The sequence below is a fragment of the Peromyscus leucopus genome, chromosome 2, assembly GCF_004664715.2.
Source record: "Peromyscus leucopus breed LL Stock chromosome 2, UCI_PerLeu_2.1, whole genome shotgun sequence".
Classification (NCBI taxonomy): Eukaryota; Metazoa; Chordata; class Mammalia; order Rodentia; family Cricetidae; genus Peromyscus; species Peromyscus leucopus.
Window position 1 is genome coordinate 131,312,445 of NC_051064.1, and position 17,204 is coordinate 131,329,648.

The 17,204-nt window shown below is 43.9% G+C and overlaps 1 protein-coding gene across 18 annotated transcripts in view; it reads left to right on the forward strand.

Moving 5' to 3' along the window:
• Positions 1-1,708: 1,708 nt before the first annotated feature.
• The window catches only part of Pum1 (pumilio RNA binding family member 1), a 125,806-nt gene continuing 110,310 nt past the window's right edge, over positions 1,709-17,204 (forward strand). For 8 of the 18 annotated variants that reach the window (XM_028887635.2, XM_028887638.2, XM_037202977.1 and 5 more), the window contains exons 1-2: positions 1,750-1,860; positions 7,305-7,678. In XM_028887635.2, coding sequence (XP_028743468.1) covers positions 7,316-7,678 — 363 coding nt within the window. In that variant the 5' untranslated portion in view covers positions 1,750-1,860; positions 7,305-7,315. Of the gene's footprint in view, positions 1,861-7,304; positions 7,679-17,204 lie in introns of those variants that run through there. The other 10 variants (XM_028887639.1, XM_028887640.1, XM_028887642.1 and 7 more) reach the window with 3 other exon arrangements.

A 17,204-nucleotide genomic window follows, 5' to 3' on the forward strand; every position in this document is an offset into this window, starting at 1 on the left:
CTCAACCTTCCAAGTGCTGGGATCACAGGTTTTTGCTCCTAAGCTCTGCTTTCTTTATGATCTGTTGATTTTTTATTCATAATTATAATAATTATTTTTCTCCTTTATCCAGAAGGTTTTCTCTTTCCCAATATCTTCTGGTCTTTTAGAATATTGTTGTTTGCTCAAGTTTTTTTTTTTTTAATTTTTTATTTTGGTTTTTCGAGACAAGGTTTCTCTGTGTAACTTTTGGAGCCTATCCTGGATCTCACGCTGTAGACCAAGCTGTCCTCGAACTCACGGAGATCCTCCTGCCTCTGCCTCCCGAGTGCGGGGATCAAAGGCGTGTGCCACCACCGCCCGGCTGCTTTAAACCCATCTTGAGGCCGGGCGGTGGTGGCACACGCCTTTAATCCCAGCACTCGGGAGACAGAGCCAGGCGGATCTCTGTGAGTTCGAGGCCAGCCTGGACTACCAAGTGAATTCCAGGAAAGGCACAAAGCTACACAGAGAAACCCTGTCTCGAAAAACCAAAAAAATAAAATAAAGTAAAATAAAAATAAAATAAAAAAATAAACCCATCTTGAGTCTGTGATAAGACTGTCTTGGGCCACCAAGATGATTCGGTGGTTAAGATGCTCGCTAGACACCTGAGTTCAATCCGTTGGTCCTACATGGTGAGAGAAGCAATTCACAGAAGCTGTTTTCTGACCTCCACACATGCCTCCCAAAACAAATAAAAAGTAATGAAATTCTGTCATTAACTATGAGTGATTTTTAAGTCACTTTAACCAAACTGCCAGTTTCATTCTCTCTGGCAACTGGACAGAATACAACAGCCAATACTAAGGCTGAGTGGTTCTTGGAGCCAGAGGCAGGTGGATCTTAGCAGGTTTGAGACCACCCAGGGCTACAAGACCCTGTATCATAAAAAACCAAAACCAAAACCAAAACCAACAAACAAAAGCCAGTGTTTGCAAACACCTCTGGCTTCATGGTCTCAGCTTAATCTACTGTGCCATCTTGAAATTTCTTTCTTTTCTTTCTTTCTCCCTTGCCCCCCCACAGGGTTTCTCTCTGTAGCCCAAGGTGTCCTGGAACTTGCTTTATAATAGACCATGCTGGCCTCGAACTCAGGGATCCACCTGACTCTGCCTCCCCAGTGCTGAGAATAAAGGCATGGTGAGCGCCACCACCATCCAGCTCCATCTTGAAATTAAGAAATTTCACTTTTGAACAAGGGTCCAGGTATTGCCATTGTGCTCCAGCCAGATCTTGCAAATCAGGTTGAGGTCCTTCCCTTCATCGGCATGGGCGTTCAGTTAAGGAGCTGTGGTCCTTTTCTTTTGTGTGTTACAAAGGGGACGTGGAGGCAGGATGATACAATAAAGCCGCGAGCCAGAAGGCTGGGAGGGGTTCGAACCCAGCCTCGGGCGGGGCTGCGCGAAAAGCCCCCCAAGCGTGGGCGGCCCCGCGTCGGCGCCCCCTTCCACCCCCCCACCCTCCCCCACGGCGGGGCCGGGCGCTCGGTCCGCGCGCTCCGGCGGGCGCCTTCCTCCCCGTTCCCTTCGCGGCGGCGCGCGCTCGTCCCTGCGGGCGGGCACAGCAGTTGTGTGGCCTGCGAGTTTCCCCGAGTTCACGCAGGCCCTGCGGTTGGCATGGCAACCGGGCAACCTGTTCCAGAGCCGCCCGCCCGCCCGCCCGCCCGCACACGCCGCTGCCACCGCCGGAGCCGGGGCCGGCGCCGCTCCCATGATGCACCGCGCCAGCCCAGTCCCCAGTGGGCCGCCATGTTGTCGGAGTGAAAGGTAAGGGGGAGCGAGAGCGCCGGCGAGCGAAGATCGGGGGGCCGGAATCCATCTTCATCCTACCGCTCCGCCCGTGAGTATCCGCGCCCGGGTGACCCCAAACCGTGCTCCGGACTCCTAGCGAGCCGATGCGCCCCCCGTATTGGCGTTTGGCAGCGGTTGGCGGGGCGAGAAGGGCTGAGAGACGCCTCCGGGCCTGGCGGAGGCTCCGCGCTCGCTCCGCTCGTACGTGTTTGGGAGGCGGCAGCGAGGCCCCTATTGTTATCCGCGAGGAGGGGGTGGGGAGCGGGCCGCGGCCGGGGCCGGCCCCGCCGCTGCCGGCGGCTCCGCGCCTCCCTTCGGCCCTGCTCCGGGGAGTCCCTGGAGACTGGTGCTGCCGTTCGGCTAGGCTTTTGTGTGTTTATTTATTTATTTATTTTTGGAGGGGTTTGCGAAGCCCGGCGTCCTCCCTTGTGGCCGCGGAGTGGAAATTCCGCGCTACCGCGGGTTCCTTCGACTTCTTGGAGCTTCCGTGGCCGCGCCGAGGGAGGAACAATACCTCGCTTGAGAAAGCGGCGGGGGGCCCGGGTCCACGGGCGAGACCCCGCCGTGGTGGGGAGGGGGCGATTTTGCAAGCCTCACGTTGGAGAGAGGTGGCCATCAGGAAGTTTCGGATCGCTTTTTCAGCTCCTGCGGTTTCTTGTGGCCTTTTGTTTCCGTGAGAGCGTGTGTGTGTGTGTGTGTGTGTGTGTGTGTGTGTGTATGTATGTGTGTGTGTGTTTTTTTTTGGGGGGGGTGCTCTTCCTCTTTGAGCCTCCCGGTGGTTAGTGTGCTTTTCTCTCCAAGGGGCTTTCAGCCCTGGGTAGTAGGAAAAACATGTAGCTGCTCAGTGCTACAGTTTAGTCCTCACGAACGTGGTTGGTAAACACGGGTCATTTGTTTTACTCGTCAGTACCACTCCCACGTCAAGTGAGGAACACTCCTGTAACTTTTCTCCGGAGTAGTTCACCCCTCCCCCAAAGGACCCCCCCCATTGAAGAACTCCCACACAGATTATCAGAGAAGGCTTATTCCTCACTATAACTTTGAAGAATTGTTCGTTTTCATTGTGCAAATTACGATAACGCTTCGTTACACTTGATCATTTTGCTCACCCCATTAATTACTCTTACTATTAAGATGATTTATGAGGCCTTTTGGGCGTTCTGTTTTTAAAACCAGTTAGTTCTGAAGATAGGATTGTAGCTTTAGCTTTTTGTTTTGGTGGAAAAGTTACCAGTGTGGCCCTCCCGCTAGGATAAGCCGCTGCCTTTGGGGTTTTAGTAAACAAAGTAAACATTTTGACCCCTCTCTGATTATAACTTTGCAAAACGTTCTGGGGCTGCGAATTCTTTATCTGAGCGTTTGGAAATACTGGGTTCTGAACTCGGAGTTAAGTGTTCTGTCTTTCCACGCTTGAATTCATCTTGTCCAAGGCCACAGCTTTTTGAAGTTGGGATTTGTTTAGTTTGGGTCTGTGATGAACTGTTTTAAGATAAATTTATGTCCACAAAAGGTTTGTTCATTGTGGTAAAAATAAACACCTTTTAAACCTGACCGTCTTAGTAAAAGGAGGTAGATTAAACCATGCTGCTTTGTTTAAAGAAAACTCCTATTAGTGATATTTAAAAAGTAAAAACAAACTACAGCTTGGTCTTTATTCAGTTTGAAAGACTTTGTACTTCATTGTATTACTTGAAACATCTATTTTTTAAATAATATGTCGTTTGTAAAAACAAAAAATCACATTTCAGATAGTGTACATAACTTTTTAGTGAGCTTCAGAGTTCCCTAAAAGGTAACATCAGTTTCCTGTTTTCTGGTACTTAGGTAGCTGATTATTAGTTTTGTTTTCTTGTCCTAAGATGTTACGGAGTTAGTGTTCCGGTCTCTCACTTGGCAGGGCTCTCTCCTGCAGGTTCTCTCCTGTCTGAGAAACTGCCTTCCTCATTAGGTGCAGCAGGAAGTCTCAGGGCCTGCAGATAGCCTCACAGAATCCAATTGTTGTGCTTGAATGTTTTTGTAAGTGATCCTCCCCCCTCAGTTATATTTTAGAATGAGATTGTTTTCAGGGATCAACTTTTTCTTAATATGGAAATTCATTTTAGGTAACTTTTGACATTTACTATTTTAAGAATTCTCTTGGAGATTGGGGCTCTGATGCCTTGACTGGTAGGTAACTAAATATGCAGAATTGTCAGCATAGTGATTTGAAGTTTGTTGAAACCTTTATATCTCTTATTTTGACTAGAAAGCTCCCCCCCAAAACTAAGGCATGGAGGAAAGACAGACTTTCTTTGGAAACTGGCTGAAACATTTTTAGTTTAGTGGCAAAACTTGGGCTTTGCATCTACTGGCATAAAGTATCTGATAGAGATTCTCTTGTAGAAGAAAATGTACTATGCAGTATGAGAGTGATAAAGTCTTTACAGGAGCAAGTGAGAAGGCATTAGGCTGGTATTCATGTTGCAAAGGCTGGTGATGAAACACCTATAATTTTCTGGTTTCGTACTTAAACCTAGACAGCCTTTTATTCTAGAAGGCTAAAACTATTCTAGTATAAGGTTCTGTTGGATGGGGTTTAACTGCAGGGGAGGGGTTGGAGGAGGATATTAGAATTGTTGATTTATATCAGGCATTTCCAAAGTAGAGGTTTTGTCTTTTTTAAATTTTTTTATTTTATGTGCATTGGTGTTTTGCTTGCATGTATATCTGTGTAAGGGTGTTAAGACAGTTGTGAGCTGCCATGTGGATGTTGGGAACTAAACCTGGGTCCTCTGGAAGAGCAGTTAGTGCTCTTAACCGCTGAAGCATGTCTTTAGCCCCACTTGTTTTTGTTTGTTTTTTTAGAGAATATTACAGTTTTGGTTGGCTTTCAACTCACAGTGTAACCTAAGATGGCTTCAAACTATTAGCAGTTCTCCTGCCTTAGTCTCCCAGAGTGCTGGGATTACAAACTAGGTTTTGAACAGATTCCATTGTAACCTCTTACGTACTTCTAGCTTCAGAACATGAATTAGTAGCAAGAATTTTCGAGGAGATTATTAATCTAATGAGAGAACATGGTCAGAGGCTGGAGAGATGATGGGTCAGTGGTCAAGAGCACTTGGTGTGTAGGGCATGGTGGTGCATGCCTTTTTTTCCCCCCTGGAGCTGAGGACCGAACCCAGGGCCTTGTGCTTAGGCAAGCGCTCTACCACTGAGCTAAATCCCCAACCCATTGGTGCATGCCTTTTATCCCAGCACTCAGGAGGCAGAGGCAAGTGGATCGCTCTGAGTTTGAGGCCAGCCTGGTCTACAAAGCAAGTTCCAGGACAGCTAGGGTTACACAGAGAAACCCTGTCTCAAAAAACAAAAACAAAAACAAAAAGTTGGAGTGTTTTTGCAGAGGACGTGCTTGGTTCCCAGCACCCACACGGTGGCTCACAATCATCCCTGACTCCAGTTTTAGGGGACATGATACCCTCTTCTGGCCCTCTCAGTCATTGCATGTGCATGGTGCTCGTGCACGAAGGTAAAACACACATAAAAGAATACATATTTCAAAAAAGAGAGAAAACAGGTTTCTTGTTTTGAGCAGTGCTGATATCCTTGGAAGTTACTCTAGTGGCTGCAGACAAGTGTATACTAATTGTTAGCCAGGTTACCTTGTGTGTACAAATATAACTATTTGGTTTTGAGGGACTTAAGTAGTAATGATTCCTGGTAACATTTGATTTCTTTGTTGGATTTCCAGAGTTTAACATGCAGGAGTGGTGCCCACTTCTTTAATCCCAGAAACCAGACAGGCAATCTCAGTGAGTTTAAGGCCAGCCAGGTCTCTACGTAGTGAGATCCTGTCTCAAAAAAAAAAAAAAAAAAAAAGATAACAGTGATACTTTTACTAGGATTCTAGAAGGAACCAAGGTTGGTTTCAGAATAGATTGGGGTCTCCGCTCCTTCCTAGCTGGATGGTGGCTTTGGGCTCCTCCTAACTTCTGTAATGTTTTACTTGTAAAGCAGGGCTTCCCTTTCAGTGTTTCTGTGATGAGATAATATCTGCCATGTATTTGTTGCCCTCTCACTGTGGTGAGGCAGGCCTCTGGTTTTTACAGTGAGGTTTAGTACCAAAGGGTTTTAGTACCAAAGGGTTTGTCTTGTCCTGTTTCTAAGTTGATCACTAGTGAACATGATTGCCTTGTATTTGTAAGTTACCAGTAAAAGTCTTGATTTTCCTCTTGTAAAAACACTCATGATTTTGGTCAGCATGTACTCTTGTTTGTCACACAAACATGTTAGATATTTTAAAGGGTCCATTTAAGTTACAGAATCTAAGCCATAAGCTTTTTTTCTAAATTTAAGTTTTTGTTTTATAGTGTTTTGTCTGCATGTATGTCTCTGTGAGGGTGTCATATCTCGAGTTACAGACAGGTGTGAACTCGAGTTACAGACAGGTGTGAGCTGCCACATGGGTGCTGGGAATTGAACTCTGGTCCTCTGGAAGAGCAGCCAGTGCTCTTAACTGCTGAGCCATCTCTCCAGCCCTAGCCATAGGCTTTTGTTTGTTTATTAACAGGTTTATTGCAGCTGTACATTTTTTGTTTGTTTGTTGGTTTTTTTGTTTTTTGTTTTTTGAGACAGGGTTTCTTTGTGTAGCTTTGCTCCTTCCCTGGAACTCTGTACCGCAGGTTGACTTTGAACTCACAGAGATCCTCCTGGCTCTGCCTCCTGAGTGCTGGGATCAAAGGTGTGTGCCACCACCCTGGCTGCAGCCGTAAATTTTTTGAAGTGAATTTGAATTGGAGGGTAGGGGGAAGTCCAGGGGATTGAATCTAGGGCTTCTTTAGGCTAGGCAAGCACTGTACTGCTCCATGGAGCTGCACCTCCAGACTATAAACTTAATGATAATTTCAAAAGCTTCTGGTCCCAGTCCTGTTAATGGTTGCCTGTAATTCAAGCACCCAGGAGGTGGAAGTAGGATCAGTAGTTCATGGCCAACTTTGGCTATCTATTAATTTCAAAGCCAGCCTGGGTTACATGAAACTTCACCTAAAAAAACAAAGCTGTTTATTTAAAGACTGAAGTACAATTGGCTTAAGGAGAAAGTTGAGTAGGGAAGTCATTGATTACATTCTGATTCCATATTATTTTGTTTATATGTTTATTTTTGTGGTCCTAGGCTCAAATCTAGGTCCTTGTACATGTTAGACAAGTTCTTTGTTATTGAGTTACATCTCTAGTCTTTCTGTCATTACTTTTTAGTAAGGCTTCGTTACAGTAGTGTGCCCTCAACTCAGCACTAGCTGGAGTACCTGCTGCTAGCAACCTTTATTCCTGTACATACAGGCCCAGCAGCTTCAAAGGAGGCTCAGTTCAGGAAACTGTTACAAGACACTTGTCTTCTTGGTAGACACAGGTTCTATATACATGATTGTCTTGCAGAAGAGAAGGAATTGTTTAGCATTTGTACTGGAGTACATGGAGTTAAACATTAAACATGTGTTAACTGTTTGTTCTTAGGTGTTGGTGGAATGAGCGTTGCATGTGTCTTGAAGAGAAAAGCAGTGCTTTGGCAGGACTCTTTCAGCCCCCACCTGAAACATCACCCTCAAGAACCAGCTAATCCCAACATGCCTGTTGTTTTGACATCTGGAACAGGGTCGCAAGCGCAGCCACAGCCAGCTGCAAATCAGGCTCTTGCAGCTGGGACACACTCCAGCCCTGTCCCAGGATCCATAGGAGTTGCAGGCCGTTCCCAGGACGACGCTATGGTGGACTACTTCTTTCAGAGGCAGCATGGTGAGCAGCTTGGGGGAGGAGGAAGTGGTGGAGGCGGCTATAATACTAGCAAACATCGATGGCCTACAGGGGATAACATTCATGCAGAACACCAGGTAAAAAAAGTTCCCTATTTCAGCTTTAAAACTCTTCTAATCACTGTCCGCTTAGGCTGTCTGCTTTCAATGACTGTCTCAAACTCTTTGATTGCTTATTTAGTTTGTTGTAATCAAGAGTCACTTGTTTTAAAGAATGGTTGGTTATTGTAATTGCCACTGGGTCATTTACCATTCTGGTGTTATATAGTAAATTCACTAAAGAAATCTCAAGACTGTTTTAATGTTCACAATGCATTTTTAAGAATATTGCTAACAAAATATGTTTTCACCATTGATATGCTTTCAAGAATTGTTTGGTTTTTAAGCAGAGTCTTTCTATTGGGCTTGGATGACTTTTATCTTTAAGATGCTGTTTGGAAGCAATGTGAGAATGCTTAAATTCCTAGGAAGAATTAAACTTGATGGATGTTACAAATTGAAAATTAAAGGAATATTGAAATAAAAGATGTTATGGTTGAATGTAGAGGAAATTAAGAAATCAGCTACTCACTTAAGGTTTGTTTGAAGTTAAACTGAAGTGCCCTGTGTAAGGGTTGGTTGTATCTTAGGGGTCTGTCCCTCCTGCAAAGATAGGGTTTCTCTGTATAGCCTTCGCTGTCCCGGAACTTGCTCTGTTTTTTAAAAAAAATTTAAAGAAATTTTTTTTTATAAACAGAAAATAATTTTTAATCTTTTTTTCTTTTTGATTTCTTGAGGGTTTCTCTGTGTAACAGCCCTGACTGTCCTGAAACTCTCTTTGTAGACCAGGCTGGCCTTGAACTCACAGAGATCCACCTGCCTCTGCCTCCCAAGCTGGACAATCTGGTTTCTTTTTTCTTTTTTCTTTTCGAGACAGGGTTTCTCTGAAAAAAAAAAATTTTTTTTTTAAATATTCTAGTCTGTAGACTTTAGCATGTAGGAAACTTGGGGCTGAGTGTGGTGTCACATGTCTTTAATCCCAATATTTGGGAGGCAGAGGCGGGCGGATCTCTATGAGTTCCAGACTTGCCAAGGCTACATACTGAGACCCTGTTTCAAAAAACCAAAAATAAAACTTGGGAAAAAAAAGAAAGAAATTTTCATGATTCCCTAGCCTTTTTGGTCTTTAATAAGGCTGCAGCAAAAGAACATGGTAGTAAAGGAAAAGGCCTTGCATGCCAGGCCAAGATGTGATTCTCTAGACAGCACTGTTTGTGTGGAATGGCTTTTATGTAACCTTGGTAGTGTTCTAATTAGAAATGGGTAAGGACCAAGCCCCATTGGACAACTTTTTTTTTCTTTATTTTTTATTATTATTTTTACCTCTTATGATTTAATTTCAACTCTGGCATGTATTTCTCAGAATGGTTTTGCTTTTGTTTGCTTAGGTTTTAGGACTACATTTCTCCACCTTGTTTATCAGAAGGCATTCCTTTTTATTTATTTTTTTATGTGCACTGGTGTTTAGCCTGCATATGTCTGTGAGAAGGTGTCAGATCTTGTAGTTAAAGACAGTTGTGAGCTGCCATATAGTGCTGGGAATTGAACCTGGGCCCTCTGGAAGAGCAGTCAGTGTTCTTAACTGCTGAGCCATCTCTCCAGCCCCCTTTTTTCTTTTTCTTTTTCCTTTATTTTTCAAGACAGGGTCTCTCTGTGTAGCCCTGACTGTCCTGGAACTCAGTATGTAGACCAGGCTGGCCTCGAACTCACAGAGATCCACCTGGCTCTGCCTCCCGACTGCTGGGATTAAAGGCGTGTGCCATCACAAGGGTGGGGGGTGTTTGGTGTGTGTGTGTGTGTGTGTGTGTGTGTGTGTGTGTGTGTGTGTGTGTGTGGCGTGCGGTGTGCGGCGCCTTGGACAACTTTTTTTTTAAAAATCTTTTTGAATCTTTTTTTAAACTTTTTTATTTTATGCGTATGAATGCTTTGCCTCATGTGTGTAGTGCGTGCCTAATGTCTATAGAGGTCAGTCAGTGAGGGTGTTAAATGACCTGGGACTGTACTTACTGATAGTTGTCAGCACCATGGGGTACTTGGGAACTGAGCCTGGGTCCTCTGGAAGAAAAAGTGCCCCTAACCATTGAGCCACCATCTCTCCAGCCCCCCACCCTCTAATCTTCCTATCTTTTTGCTTTTTTTAAAGATTTACTTATTTATTATGTATACAGTGTTCTGCCTGCATGTATGCCTGCAGGCCAGAAGAGGGTGCCATATCTCATCATGTGAGCCCCCATGTGGTTGCTGGGAATTGAACTCAGGACCTTAGGAAGAGCAGCCAGTGCTCTTAATCGCTGAGTCATCTCTCCAGGCCCCCCCCCCCCCCTCTATTTTTTTTGGAGACAGGGTTTCTCTGGCTGCTCTGGAACTCACTCTGTAGACTAGACTGGCCTTATACTCAGATCCACCTGCCTCTACCCTCTACCTCCTGAGTGCATGCACCACCCCCTGCCGGCTCCTTTCTTCCTTTTTTGGCACTGTCTCAGTAAGGTAGTGCAGGCTGGCCTAGGACTGGCGATCCTTGTGCCTCATCCTCCTGAGTGCTGGGGCTCCAGGTGTGTGCCGTTGCAGCCTGTTCTGGGTAACAACTTGAACAGACACAGATGAGGTATAAGCATGAGAGACAGAGGTACTGCTCAGTGGCAGAAGCTTGCTTAGCATGCTTGAGGACTGGGTTTCAACTCTAACCCTGCCAGAAACCTCACAGAAAAGATAGAGAACTGGGATGCCTATTGTTGTGGATTGAATTATAGATGCTGGTTCCTGGTTAACAAGGAAGTACCAGGACAAGGAAGTTTGGGAGACAGGTGATTACACTTGATAGGTAGTATACATGTTGAACTTAGGTTAAGATGGGATGCAGTAGGTAGATGCTGTATGGAGGTGTGTTTGGGTGGCACCTTTAAAAGGCAAAGCAGAAAACGGCCCTTATCTCTTGACTTGGCCAAACATTGTTTAGAGGCCATAACCTCTGCTTTTAAAATCTGTGTTGGTGGTGCGTGACTTTAAATCTCAGCACTTAGGAGGCCAGAGGCAGACAGATCTCCTTGAGTTTGAGGCCAGCATGGTCTACAGTTAAGTTCTAGGACAGCCAGAACTACACGGTGAGACTCTGTCTTGAACCTTTCAAAAACAAAAAACAAATACTGTGTTACAGATCTGAAACATCTTAGATTGGCATTCCTTGTCCAAAGCTGAAAGGAGAATCAAGCTCTTAGGACAGTTTTTGCATAGTGAGCAAATGACTCTGGATCAGTTGATGGCAGAGCTCTGAGAGATTTAAGATCTGGTTGTGCAAGTCACCAAATGTTTCTTTAAGGCTTACTCTGCCTGTCTGTAGTGATCCCTGTCGTAAGGATCACATCTCATTTCCCAGGCAGTTTGTTTAGCAAAGTAGTTAGAAATCAACAGCAAACCTGTTGACTACTCAAGGGTTCTAAACCAGTGAGTGATTGGCTTGGAAGTAGCAGTCACCATCACACTGTAGTGGGGAGGGTACCCCAGTAATGCACAATGGTAGAGAACCCTGGATGGCTGATATATAGTTATGGGGAATCAACACACTTAATGGTTTTTTTTGGGGGGGGGGCTGGTTTAGTTGATAGCATCTTACTCTGTAGCCCTGGCTGGCCTGGAACTTGAAAGGATCCTTTGCCTCTTTTTGAGTGCTGGGATGACAGCCATGTCTGGTTTGGTTTTGATATTTGTCTTACTTTTTGGACTGAGCTACTCTAGGGCAGAGGTTCTTGTGGTTTTTTATTTTTTTTTTGGGTGCCTTTTTCTCTGGAAGTATTCTGTAATTTTTTTGTTAACTGAGGCAAAAACAGGAGCCATTTAATTTGCCCTCATAGTGGATCTTACAGCTTAGCTATCTCAGAAAGGCAAGGCTAGAGGTAGAAATCCTGTGACAGGAGTGCAGGGGACAGGGAGGGCTGTGCAGGTAGGTGTGTGCCAAGCCAGCTTAGGCTAGGCTGAGACCTTGGTTTTGTTTTGTTTTTGGAGACAGGGTTTCTCTGTGTAGTTTTGGTTTTGGTGCCTTTCCTGGATCTTACTTTGTAGGCCAGGTTGGCCTCGAACTCACAGAGATCCGCCTGGCTCTGCCTCCTGAGTGTTGGGATCAAAGGCATGCGCCACCACTGCATGTTTGTTTTTTAAAGACAGATGAGGATGGCCAAGTTATCCCAGCATCTAGCAGGAGGAACACTAGAACAAAGGGACATGACTAGGTAGGGACCCTGCCCTGCTTAGCCACTGTTACAGGTGAGGGTGAGAGGATGTGTGATCTGTCAGGTAGGTAGAAGTGAAAGAGTTCTAGGCACTGAACTCTGTAGTTCCTGAATTTTATCCTTACAATTCTGTGGGGTGGCTAACAGCCTTTTGTGAGAGACAAGACACTGAAGTGTAGTCGTGAGGCAGACCCTAGTGCTGGCATTACAGGAACGTGCTACCACTGTGTCCAGTAGGTACAGTTTTGAAGTGTGGGTCCAGAGTGCAAGCTCTAGGTAGACTTCTGCCTTCCTAGGAAGACACGCTGGACCTTGGAGAACTAACTGGAGTAAAGTAGCGCATTCTTAGGCCAATGGACTGCTTTACTGGAAAGGGAGAGACCATAAGCTTGATAGTAGGTAAATACAAATGGTGTTGACTGTTGTCTCATCAAAATGGGACTGAAGTCTTGTTTTCTTTTCCATGAGCAGTAAGTTCTGTTTTTATGAGGGGTAAATGTCTAAGTAGTAATGTAGGGAAGTTATTTATCTGTCTCAATATGAAGTGATCTTGCCTGCTACTGTACTACTGGGTTATTCATTTTTGCTAGCATCTGTTTTCTGAGCCTCTACTTTTCTTTTTCTTTTTTCTTTTTGGTTTTCAAGACAGAGTTTCTCTGTGTAATAGCCCTGGCTGTCTTAGAACTCACCAAGATCCACCTGCTTCTGCCTCCTGAGTGCTGGGATTAAAGGCGTGTGCCACCCACCCAACAACTTTTTTTGTTTGTTTGTTTTTGACACAGGGTTTCTCTGTAGCTTTGGAGCCTGTCCTGGAACTCATTCTGTAGACCAGGCTGGCCTTGAACTCACCAAGATCTGCCTGTCTCTGCCTCCCGAGTGCTGGGATTAAAACTGTGCGCCACTATCACCCGGCTTGTTTTGTTTTTAAATGACTTTTTCGCATAATGGATCAATTTGTTCTTCATTTTATTCTTTTTGTTTTGTTTTGTTTTATTTTGGAGACAGTCTAGTCTCTGCAGCCCTGGCTGGTTTGAACTGGCTGTGTAAATCAGGTTGACTTTGAATTTACAGACATCTGCCTGCCTTCTGAGTGCTGAGATTAAAGGTGTGCACTAATGCCCAGTTATAATGGGACAAAAATAAAATCAAATTGGTAAAATGCTTTTCATCAGTGAGATTCTCAGACTATGGTGGAATTTTTTTACTTACTGTGCCAAAATGCTTTAGATTCATGCTCCTCACTTTTGTGAAAAATACTACATTTTAACCTTTAAAAAAGGTTTATTTTATGTGTTTTGCCTGCATGTAAGTGAAAGACATGTATGCAGTACACACAGTGCCCACAGAGATCAGAAGAGGGCATCAGCTACCCTGAAACTGGAGTTAACACAAGGTTGTGAGCTGCCATATAGGTGCTGGGAACCAAACTGGGGTCTTTAAGAGTAGCAAGTGTTTTTTAACTGATGAGCCATCTCTCCAATCTACATTCAGTTTTTTTTTTTTTTTTTTTTTTTTTTTGGTTTTCGAGACAGGGTTTCTCTGTGTAGCTTTGCGCTTTTCCTGGAACTCACTTGGTAGCCCAGGCTGGCCTCGAACTCACAGAGATCCACCTGGCTCTGCCTCCCGAGTGCTGGGATTAAAGGCGTGCGCCACCACCGCCCGGCTACATTCAGTTTTTTAAATTGATTTTGTTTTTGAAATTGAAGTCTTGCTATTTTGCCCAGGTTGGCCATAAACGCAAGGTTTTCTTGCCTTAGCTTTTTGAGTAGCTGGGATTACAAGCACATACTATATATACAACACTTGGCTTTTCCACTTTATAATACTGAGCTCTTTAAGGACAGAATCTGTATATGTAGCTCTGACTGGCCTGGAACTTGCTTTGTAGGCCATGCTGACTTCAAACTCCTAGAGATCCTGTAGCCTCTGTCTCTCCTGAGTGTGGGATTCAAGTCATACACTGTCAGAGCTGACTGTAATATGCTACATTCTTAGGAAAAAGGAGACCTATAGGAGGTACTCCCCTGTAAGTAAGGTGGCCGTGGTGGATCTAGGCTCCAATCCCAGGCTTCAGTAGGCTAAGGGAGAAGAATAGGGAGTTGGAGGGCAGCTGGGCTTCAGAGTAAATTCTTGTGTTAACCCATGCCCCGCATATGAACAACAAAAGGATAGAGCCTTTTGCATAATTTGATTTCCTAAATAAAATTGCTATATTTGGTTTATTTTGAAACTTCAAAGCCCTTATTTTTGGACTCAGTGGAGGCTCTGGAGGAGAGTGAGGGAAAGTAAACTTGGGGTGTGGTGCGTTGTAAAGTAAGCCATTAAGTACAGACAGACAGACAGACACTGCTTCCAGACATCAGTAGCAGCTATGTTGTACACATTATAACATCCGTAGCAAGCCATTAAGATGACCAATAAGAGGATGCTAGAAAAGAACTAGAAGACCCATCTTTTCGTGTAAATGAGCTATATTTTAATAGTCATTTTTATGATTCAGAATTTTTTTCTGACAAATATTGAAAATTTCATCTTGCAGAACTAAAGGTTAAATCTTTGACATGTGATTATTATATTCTTATTGTGAAATCTATTTTCTCTGTAAAATATTGGGCAGTAAAGTAGATGATGAAATAGGGGAACATTTTAAGGTCCATGGTTGAACTGTGGTCTTTATATTGGGGTTATCCAGGCAGACTTAAGTAGCTCTGTTCGGGCTACAGTATCATGGAGCATACTTCATGTGGATTTGCCTGTGGTCTTTGGTACTAGACTCTGTTGGTGCTCACTGTAAATTGGCATTAAAGGGGATGATGACAGATGGGAGTGGCTCAGTGGTCCTGTACTGTTTGTTCTTTGATCAAGTGTGGCCATCTTACGATGTATGCACATGCCTGCTTCCTCTCCAGTGCTGTGAAGTAACTGACACCTTGTAATTAGAGTGGACTTTTGGGGTAGATTGCTTAGGTTCTTCAGCATTTGGGCCAGTAGCAATTTACTAAATCCACCTTCCATTTTTTGTATTCTCTTATCCCTACATTCTTCATCTTTTGTGTTCTGAACTTCCAAGACTTACTATTAGGTATTTGGTTACAAGGATGACCATCAGTCCTTTGATTATATACTCTGAAGAGTTATGGGTCCAGTGGTCCTGGCATGTGCGTGTGTACATACAAGTCCAATCAAATATCGTCCTAATGCTATGAACTTGATGTGTATGCCCTCTGGGCAACACATTGTTTCAGAAAGCTTTTGGTAAGGTATTAGGAGAAATTATGATAGATGGCAGTGAGATGTCACAGTGGAAAATAAAATGACATAATTCACAATTTATTTTGAGTTCAAGGACAGCCTAGGCTATACAAGGAGACCCTGTTTCAAAGTTAAAAACACACAGAAATAATGTATACCAGAATTACAGTTTGCTTTGAGCATCTGTCTGGTGAAGAAAAGAGAATGTAATGAATATAAAATTTTTGAGACAGGATCTCACTACCTAACTCTGGCTTGCTTGAAACTTGCAGTGTATACCAGGCTGCCCTCAAACTCACCGAGATGGGATTAAAGATGTATACCACCATACCTGGCCATGAAAAAATTCCCTTTCCCCCTAGACAAGGTTTCTCTGTGTAGGCTTGGCCATCCTGGAACTCAATTTGTAGACTAGGCTGACCTTGAATTTACAGAGATCCGCCTGCCTCTGCTTCCCAAGTGCTGGGATTAAAGGCATGTGCCACCACTGCCCAGGGCCATGAAATTCTTAAGAAAAACACAGCAGTTAGGAGACATGTTTTAAATCTCAGTGAGAAATGCAGTCTAGGTACCTTGTAGGGTGTAAAGCAGTGAGATGCTCCTGCTCCTGTTTTGATTACACCTCTGTGTGGTAGACACATCCTTGCATGTGGCTCTCCCAGGTAGCTGCAGTTGCTGAAGACTTATGGAGCAGTTTTTGGGAAGACTGCTTAGATAGCAGTCTTAAAAATCTTTTTTTTTTTTTTTTTTTTTGGTTTTTCGAGACAGGGTTTCTCTGTGTATCTTTGTGCCTTTCCTGGAACTCGCTTTGTAGATCAGGCTGGCCTCGAACTCACAGAGACCGCCTGCCTCTGCCTCCCGGGTGCTGGGATTAAAGGCGTGTGCCACCACGGTCCGGCTAGTCTTAAAAATCTTAATGCACACTCAGGTACAAGGTACTGTTGCACAGTGTCAAGAAAGTGGGAGACGCTAAGGGTGTGTGTGTTGGTAGTTTTCTTTTAAAAAAAACCTTTTTTTAAAACCTCTTTGCTGTGTTTTCATTCAGTTTCTTCTGGATATAAGGAGTCACACTATAACTCAGTGTGTAGCTGTCCTGGTACTTTGTTCTCTGCTGGGAATATTGTGCAAATGGTGTACAGATTGCAATAGGTCATGTGAATTTATTTATTTACTTGCTGGAGATAATGAGGATGGAGCTCAGGACTTGGCTTATATCAGGCAAGTAGGTTGCTGCCCAGATACATTTCCAGCCTTGAAGTACTTTTAATAAGTACAATTAATAAGTTGTATAGAGTTTGCTCAATTAAAGTGTGAATTCAGCACTTGCTGGCTGTTCACATAGTTGCCTTGCTGTCATCCCAGTCAGCATTCTCATCACCTGTAGATCTCACACCCTAGCACTTACTCTCCAGCCCTGGGTAGCCACCAGCCTAATCTAGTCTGTGGATGGCCTATTGAGAACTTGAAATTGGGTAGTCTCTGGTTCTTTGTGACTACTTTCTTTGGGTTAGCCCAGTGTTTGAAGGGCTCATCCAGGGTCTGGAAGTGGAGTCCCACAGTGGTGGTGCTTTCTGAGTAACTCAGGTTTGGTCCCCAGCTTTGCAGGGGAGTCATTGGTGCTGTCAGTATCACTATTTCTTTTTCTTTTTTCAGGTTAATTTTTATTATTTTTTTTCTTTTTATTAAGTAAATTTTTTTCATTTTTGTCTTTTTTTTTTACATTCTGACAGCAACTATTTCTTTTTAAAAATAGGTTTATTTTATGTCTGTGAGTATTTGCCTGTGTATATGTATGAAAACTTTGTGTGTCTGGTATCCATGGAGGCCCAGAGAGGATGTTGGGTTTCCTGGAAGTGGAGCTAACAGGTGGTTGTGAGCTGCCATATAGGTTCTGGGAGCTGAACCTGGCTCCTGTGGAAAAGCAGCTAGTGCTCTTAACTGTGGAACCATCTCTCCAGCCTCTATTATAGTGTTTAAAAAATAACAAACTTGCTGATGACTATAAAATGTTTTTTTTTTACTCATTAAAGAGTTTATTAATTCATATTTGTGTTTTCCCATTTGTAGATTAGGGAGATAACTATTATGTA